Source organism: Trachurus japonicus, chromosome 2 (assembly GCF_045865225.1).
Source record: "Trachurus japonicus isolate A0001 chromosome 2, Traja_1.0".
In the NCBI taxonomy this organism is placed as follows: domain Eukaryota; kingdom Metazoa; phylum Chordata; class Actinopteri; order Carangiformes; family Carangidae; genus Trachurus; species Trachurus japonicus.
In genome coordinates, this window is record NC_140908.1 from 12,938,569 (window position 1) to 12,947,579 (window position 9,011).

General features: G+C 43.3%; 1 protein-coding gene across 4 annotated transcripts in view; it reads right to left on the reverse strand.

Annotated features, from left to right (window-relative positions):
• Nucleotides 1-4,755, reverse strand: part of LOC146990937 (plakophilin-4-like) — a 56,757-nt gene extending 52,002 nt beyond the window's left edge. For all 4 annotated transcript variants that reach the window (XM_085801661.1, XM_085801653.1, XM_085801646.1 and 1 more), the window contains exon 1: nt 4,520-4,755. In XM_085801661.1, coding sequence (XP_085657787.1) covers nt 4,520-4,651 — 132 coding nt within the window. In that variant the 5' untranslated portion in view covers nt 4,652-4,755. The remainder of the gene's footprint in view (nt 1-4,519) is intronic.
• Between the last annotated feature and the right edge of the window lie 4,256 nt (nt 4,756-9,011).

The window sequence follows — 9,011 nt, forward strand, 5'->3', positions numbered from 1 at the left end:
TCCTTTTGGAGTATCCTGGCAGAAGAATTTCTTTCTTTCGTTCTCGCTCTCTCTCTTTCTTCTTTCTTTCTTTCTCTCTCTCTCTTTCTTTCTTTCTCTTTTTTCTTTCTTTCTTCATTTCTTTCTTTCTTTCTCTCCCTCTTTCTTCTTTCTTTCTTTCTCTGTTTCTTTCTTTCTCTCCCTCTTTCTCTCCCTCTTTCTTTCTTTCAACAATAATGATAATAACAATAACCACAATAACCACAACAGAAACCATAAAAATAATAAGATATCTATCTATCTATCTATCTATCTATCTATCTATCTATCTATCTATCTATCTATCTATCTATCTATCTATCTATCTATCTATCTATCTATCTATCTATCTATCTATCTATCTATCCATCCATCCATCCATCCATCCATCCAGCTATCTATAATTATGATAAATCTGATGCAAGGCAGTGGCTATAGAATGATGTGAATATATAGCTGAAACATGGAAATAACACATTTACGGTACATTTTACTGTGGATTTAAGGGCCAGACTATTTCTTGGATTGGATTCATAACTTCCAGCAGCCTTTGAGCGATGCTAAGCTAACTGGTGGCTTCTACTGTAGTAGCCAAAACCTGATCCTCCTAATCCAAAAGACAATCAATTCCACATCATCCACAAAATGTCAAATAATTCCTTTACTGTTAACTGTGTTGTTTGGTTTGTGCTTTGCTGCAGTGGAGGAGGTACTTGTACCTACTTGTGTCTGTACACATTTTTACAAAGAGGCTTTTTCACCGGTGGCCGAAGCTGCTGAGTGAGAATATTCATTTGGAGTTGGAGGTCAATTTCAATGTCAATCCCAAAACGAGAGCAGAATCTTAAACACAGAGCTGTGGCACGGTGGAGGGAGAAAAATAATAATTCATGACAGCTCTGTGAACAGTTCAGATCTGTTATCGGGGACATATTTCAGTTTTGATTTCGCAGAACAATGCAGATGGCAGCTACAGACGTCTCATCTTTCATTCTGGAGCAACATTGCCACAGGCTGTTGTCTAAACATCCAATCAATCTCACCATGTTTGCTCAAGAAGTGACAAAATTAAACAGCGCTCTGACACTGTGTAGGTTTTAGGTTTCCAAGTGGCCCCGGCCCCCAGCTCTGGTATTCCCCTTCCCGCCCCGCCACGGATCACGTCTATCACTCTCCCGACTTTTAATGGGCTAAATGAGAGCAAAGTGGAAAAGCATCAGGGCCTGAGCACAATGGAAGGCAATAACTGATGTGCTCCATTTAGCACGTCTAATTTGACATTTCTGTGGAGGAACTGCAGGCGGTAGATTTGACGCTTCAGCAGCGCCGCCGCCTGCATCCAAACACACAGGAAGGTAAAGCAGCTTGATTATATTTTCTGGTAGCAGCCTGTTCAACAGTCTGAGACAAGCTACATGATCGAGTTTTTGCTCTACGGCAACTTTAAGACGCCATGGCGCTGTGTGTGTGTATATATATGTACTTTGTCGGCTGCTAATCATCTGTTTCTTTCTGCCTTGTTATCAGCGTGCACACATTACAACAACGCCCATTAGAGAAATCAAGAAATCAAAAAGAAAAAGCCTTTCTCCGGAGCAGACATATTACAGCTGCAGAAGTCCTCATAAGTAAACAGATTATGTGTCGCTGCCTCGCTCGACATCCCATATTAACATTTCCTGCTGTGCCGTTCCTATCTGTAGTACAACGTGCGAACAACTCCTCATCCTTTAATGAGGTAAAAACTTCCACTCTCTGTCAGCGCCCTTTCAAAACACTCCGTTTTTTCAGAAAATGGTGCAATTTAGTTGTTTCCCGTTCGGCTACGTGGAATATTCCCACAACGCCACCTTTTGCCTTTGAGGACCAGATGCTGGAGAACATTTTTAATTGATCTTCTTCAAAAAAATCTATTATATTTTAATTTTTTACAGCACTTTGAGCTGTTTTCCTGACAAATAAGTGAATTATTATAGTAGCCTTGATCCTTCTCATTCATAAATCAAATAATTTGTCATATATATCTGTCTTCACGTCACAACAACAGTTGAAATAATCTGCTGATTTATCAATTAGTGCACCAATAGAACATGAATCTGCAATTTGGATCCATTCAGGAAACTAGAAAGATCAAGATTTTCCTGTTTCATACAAACCAAAACAAGCTGATTCATTGATTGGCAGATTAATGGGTAATGTAAATCATAAACACCCTGTTCCCAGTGAGAAGAACAATCAGATCGTCAATCAATATTGATCTTTTTTCAGTCTTAGTTTAGAGAGAATTCCCATTCAGGAAACTAGAATATTCCCGCAACGCCACCTTTGCCTTCCAGGTCCAGATGCTGCTTTTGCAGGGAAAATGTAAACAAAGGGAACAAAAACTAATATTTTTCTGCAACATCAGAGGGAAAGAGCTGTGGGAAAATAAAAAGAAATCCCGACATTAAGCACGGAGCATCACATTTCATTCTTTTACAGCAAGGCCCGTCTCCAGGGAGGGAAATGAATGCCAGTGTTTTGCATCTGTTTACATCGCCTGCCTTCGTTCTGCTGAAGTTTGCATGCCAACCACACATCCACGACTATAACAGTGTTTTATCATTATTTAAAAAGACAAGCGATTTCAGTATGCATGACAGTTTCTGACAGATTCTGTATTAACATAAACACAGCCGACACGTGCGCTCTCCTGCACTGCAACACAACACAACACAACACAGTGCATCTGCAGGAGTCATGATGCAGCAGTCGTGCAGCCTCTCCCGTGAAGCGAATGAGTTCCTCCAGCAGCGAGCCGAGCTGCCGAAGCACTAAAGTGCGATCAAGGGGAAACGGAGCCAAACGAGAAACCAAAGCAAAACTTCAAGGAAGCTGGAACAACCTCCTTCCTTAACTCCACATCAGTCGACGGCTTCAGAGCAAATCTGCGGCCCGCATTTTTATCTGCTCGCTCCAAAAGAAATTGCAGATTAAAAGTAAGAGCTGATTCTCTTTTTCTTGGACATCTTAAGCCTTTAAATAGCAGTGTGCCCGATTCAGAGGCGCACATCAGGGAACTAAGTTGAGAACATGGCCAGTGTCCAGACATAATTAAGAGCAGGGGAGCAGACAGAGTTCCCCGTTGACGCCCGGATAGAAAGAGGCATAAAAATAACAGCAGAGACGGGAGGCAGATGGAGAGACGGAGGCTGTGTCCTCACTCCTCACTGCAGCTGGAAGTGTCTCACTCACTCAGATCGCTTTTTCAATCAGTATCAGTGGCAAAAGAGAAAAAAAAAGTTAGCATCTCCGGCTGTCACTTCACGTCAGAGCGGCACAATCGAATCTGAGCTGTTCGTTAAACTTCACATCAAGTAAACCAGAGACAAAGGGAGGGAGCCGATTCTGGCAAAGGCGAGGACGGACGAAAAAGTGAAAACGTGGATGGGAAAAGCAGCTTCAGTTCAGAAGCAGGAGACAGAAACTCTAAGTGAAATGTGTGATAAACAAGCCGGGAAAACAAAAACACAATCACAGTTTGAAAACGCTGCTGTCAGTTCACATGAAGCTCCGCTCGTATGGGCTAAAAACTTTACCCGCTGACCTTGTTCCACTCAAGTTCTGCACAAATCTGCAAATTTTAAAATAGAAATTCCTCTGTTTCTTTTAATACATTTATAACTTAACACTTCAGTGTTTTGTTTTGTTTTGTTTTATGTCTTGTTTTGTTTCATCTTTCCCAGGATGGAGATGGAGAACCATGAAAGTCCCATTGGGAATGATTTAATGAGAGTTTTAATTGAATTTAGGGAGACCCACTTATTTTTTAAGTCTTCTCTGGAGATAACGCTGAGGAAATGTGGGTGAATCAGACCGAAAACGACGAGTAGGAGATGCAAAACAGCAACAAAGAGACTCAAAGAAGAAGCAACGTCGACTATCTGCATGTCCACTCTTTCATAATCTGCCCTGGGGGGTCGTAGTGTAGTGTATTATACACCTTAACTTCCTTGCTTAAATATCTTGTATTGTCGTATGTTCTTCTTTGTGTGTGTGCTTTCTCTGAACTGATGCTCTGCCTCATGGGTTCCATATCCTGCTGCCTAGAAGCAATCTGGCCTGTTGGAAAGTTGATGATTGTTTTGTTTGGCCTAAAGGCTGAAACCTTAGGTATCAAGGGCATCTTCTTCCATTGACCTACGGTAGCCCAGAAGTTATCGATTTGGTCAAGAGGTTAAATGCCAGAAAGTAAGTGATCCAGATCAAGGTTGTCTTTGTTGATTAGTTGCATTCCTTAGTTTGGAGAAGGTGGAGTGTTTGGAGTTAGAAACATATATAAGGTCAGAGCTTTGCGCCAGTAGGGAGAGATCTCATTTTGGACCAGAGATGCTCCAGGATTCGGCATTTTTGTACACTAAACTCCTTTTTTGAATACAAGCGAAGCATGTCAGCGGTGATCCCTTCTTTTCTTTTCATCAACACATCGATATACCACAGTAGCTTCTTAAATCAGTCTCACCTGCTCTTTGACGGAGGCCAGGAGGTTGGTGGTGGTGGTGTTGCTGGCGTCCGACGGGAGGCTCCGCTCGCTGGGCCCGTCCCTGACCGCCATGGGCCCTTCCCCCTCCGCGTCCCCTTCCTCCATCATCATCGCCCGCCCGCTGTAGTCCCGAGCCGGCTGGCTGCTGAGGCGCCCTCACTGACCCCTGCACAAGGACTACAAGCCGGTCAGGATGTGGACAAGATGGAAAAACAATGAAGATATGAAAAAAGAAATAAATAAAAAATGACTGTCACAGGCCGTGGGAGCAAAGTGCATTTACAGGAAGCATATTTTGTTTTACCTACTATGATAATCCTGCAGGGATTGACTTTGACCTTAAGATGTGTGCTCGTCTGTTTTCTAAACCTCTTTAATATCCCTGTGGTGGTGGTGGTGGGGGGGGGGGGTGACCTTATACCACTCACCCACGGAGTGATTGTGGCTTTTCATGCACCTTTACTTTCAATTTCTATTCCTATAGGGATCCATAAGCACAAGGCACAATAATAATAATAATAATAAGACTGTAGCGAGTAGCGAGACCTTTGTCTTATGAATATAGATTTATATTTAATCTCCTGTGTGGTATTTAGAGGCTTTCCAGTGGGGGATTTAACCCCTTCACTTCACTCACGCATGCAATGCAATAGGCAGATTTACCCATAGAAAACAATAGCAATAGTTTTTCCATATATAAAGGTTATTGCATTGCATTGCATTTGCAGGTTTGCATGCACACAAGGAGAAGCATTTAAGAGCATGTCACGTTCATGGTTTTCTCCTGCTGAGCTACCACACAGGAGCCTTCATCATCATCAGCATCATCATCATCATCATATGTTAAGCATCACTCAAACGTGCAGCCATCAATCAATCAATCCAAGGACGAGGTGACACCGACCCACCGGACCGGAGACCCGGGATCAGGATCAGGATCAGGATCAGACCCTCCCCTCCTTCCTTCCTCTCCCCACACACACACAAACACACACACACACACACACACACACACCGAGCCGCCCGCCCCGCGCGACTGCAAGCGGCTGCGGCTGTCAGCAGCGCGCGACTCACCGGGCCAGATGTTGCTGTTAGAAGCAGGCCACAGCTGGATCAGTCCATCATCATCCTCCTCCTCCCACAGGCGGCGTGACAGCTTCTACATGTCCCCACGCGCCGACCCGACCCGACGCGACAAATCAACCAAAACAAACAGCGAAAACAGTCCCGTGCACGTCCAAATCCACACACACAGACACACACACACACACACACACACACACACACTCCTCCTGCAGTATGAAGTGTGTTGTTCTTCTTTCTCTTCTTCTTTTTTTTACCTGGTGTGGATGTTCAATGCACCCATCTATCTACCCGTGGCGTCCGCGCGGCTCCCACCCACCAACCAACCAACCAGGCACCAACCCGCCCAGCCACTATTAGCTACCGATCAGCGGCGTGACGTCACCATGCGGCGATGGACTATTATCCGATACAGGAATCGATCATGTGCCGATGGACCGCTGCTGCTGCTGCCGCTGCTGCCGCTGCTGCTGCTGGTGGAGATGGAGCTGCAGGAGAAGAGAAGAGACGATGCAGCGCTGCAGCTCCCTGCAAACACGAGCTGCTGGAGAGGAAGGATGCAGCCTGCAGCCAGTGTGTGTGTGTGTGTGTGTGTGTGTGTGTGTGTGTGTGTTTCTCCCCTGTGCACACACTGCTCCAGGCCCTGATTGGTTTCTACAGGATTCATGTTAAGAGTAAAAGTTTGGGAAGTATAGGAGTGGCAATTGCATTTTTGAGGTGATCAGCCCTTCTTTTTTTTTTCAAATTAGAAATTCTATGTTGTTATTTATGAGAAACCAAGTCAGTATAAGTGATAACATCCTGATTATTGAACATTTTAAGCTATTTTCTTTCATAAAAATAGACATATTTCACCTTTTTACAGCATTTATTACAGCACTGTGAGCTGTTTTCCTTCAGCTACATGGAATTATTCCCACAACACCACCTTTGTGCCTTTGAGGACCAGATGCTGGAGAACATTTTCAATTGATCTTCTTCAAAAAAATCTATTATATTTTACTTTTTTACAGCACTTTGAGCTGTTTTCCTGACAAATAAGTGAATTATTGTTGTAGCCTTGATCATTTTCATTAATAAATGACATAATTAGTCATAAATCTGTCCTCACTTCACAACAACAGTTGAAGCTGATTCATCAATTAGTGCACCAATAGAACATTAATCTGCAATTTGGACCCATTCAGGAAACTAAAGGCCAAAAAACAAGGTTTTCCTGTTTCATACAAACCAAAACAAACTGATTCATTGGGTAATGTAAATCATAAACACCCTGTTCCCAGTGAGATGAATCCACATTAAGAATTCAGAACAATCAGATCGTCAACCAATATTGATTTAATAATCATTTTTCAGTCTTAGTTCAGAGAGAATTCACATGTGATTGAAAATAAAGTAATAAGCTGATGATACGTTTGTTCATTTATTTATTGGAGACTAAACAGTACAGTTTCGGTTACGTCTGGAAGAAGAAAAACAAAACAGTCGACGGTGGTTTACATGCACATGCCCATTTATTTAAATGATAATTAAGAGTCTGTGTGAGTCTTACATTGAGTTGAGTCAGGTAGATTTCTCCTCACTACAAACACTTGAGGGATCTTCATTTTAAGAGCTGCCTTCTTCACTCTCCTCCGGTACATTTCCATTTCAATCAAATGTACTAATACCACTTGCAGATAAAAAAGGCAAGGGGAGGGGGTTGGAGGTTTAACGCCGCTAAAGGTTCCCACTATCGGTTTGTAGCCGGGCGACAGCACCAGAGGAGGAATAAACTCGACCTAACGCTTACTTTTAAATGTAAATACTGTAAATACTGTACCTGAATATTCATCATAACAGTTCATAGAATTAAACCCGTTCTTCAGAGCAAACAATATCCAAAGATGATACATTCGCCGTTCCTTGTACTGCAAAATAAAATAAAAATCCAGTGTCACTAAAGACAGGAAAGCATCTAAGTTTTTGGAAACGACACTTTTTTTAATAACCACACACAGATTTTTCTTAAACGATGCGTCGTTGCTTAGATATACTGCGTCGAGAAAAGTTTTTGGAGTCAATTCTTTTCAAATGAGAGCGCATTTGCTGCTGCATCATTTGCACACAGGGGGTGATGAGCGTGCTGTGTGTATATGTGCTGTTGGACACACATACGTCGCCTCTCCTCCTCGTTTAAGAGACAAACTGTCAATCAAATGTCCAGGAAATCCACGACTTGTTTTTGTTCTGTTTTGTTTTCCACAGACATCCTGACAGTCTTAACTACCGCTGAACCTGCATAAACAAGCAGGAGAGGGAAGACACGGTGTTTGTGGCTTCAAAACAAGCTTTTGATTTTCTTTATCTAATTGACGGAGAGAAATCCGACATGAAAAGAAAAGTCCACGTCTACTGGATGTGAAGCGGGTTTTGTGCAGAAATAATGCAGCAGTAAGTACTCGACGCGTCATGAGATGGAGGGGTTTGGTGCGACCAGGCTGTGCGCTAACACTACACTTCTCCTACTGGTGTCTACTACGTCAAAACACTGCGAGAGCAGGGACAAAAACTGCTTGGTTGGCATGTTCAGAACTCACTTCCTAAAGACTCGACTGCCTTAATCTTCACAGGGGAATCACACCGGAGTTGACTCTCAGTGTTGTCGCTCTGCAGAAGGTGGCCTCGTCCCGCCGCCTTTCCCTCGTTTTATCTCTTTTGTTTGGAGTTACTGAGCTGAAGGAGAGCGGAGAGCTTTGACATGCAGGAAACATCTAATCTACTTCTTTCATTAGGAAACTTCTGGAGCAAACATATCTGGAGCAGCATCAAACATTTGGCTTTTGTTGCTGATGTACTGATGAGCTTCCTTACTAATAAGCAGCGATAAGGAAATTCAATTTTGCAGCAGCTGCTGGTGCTACTATGGAAACAAGCTTTTTTTCTTCTAAATGGGCTTTTATTCTAATTTCTAGACTAAAATCGCAGCAGACGAGGAACCTTTTGCAGAGCAGCAACCTTAAAAATCTGATTTGGCCCTTTGTAATCAAACCTACAGCAGCGGCTGTGGCCTTCAGTTCGCACTTTTGGCATGTGGTCACTGCTGCGGGGTGGCTGTCTCAACGAATGATCGTATCCGCCCCCGCAGCCGAAAAAACACACACAGACCTCCGACGTCCCTTCGGAGAGCAGGAGCCCTTCATCAAAAAGCAAAAAACAAATGCTGCACGTCACTGGAACCACAATTCGTTAACACAATCACTTTTTTTTGTTTGAAAATTCAACTAGCTCGATCTTCATACAACCAGGGAGGGAAACCAACACCGGCCGCCACCTGAACGCAGGCGGGTTAAGACTCAGCAGGCGAGGCCGTCGCTTGGAAAAGAACACAATCCGGAAAAGTTTGTTT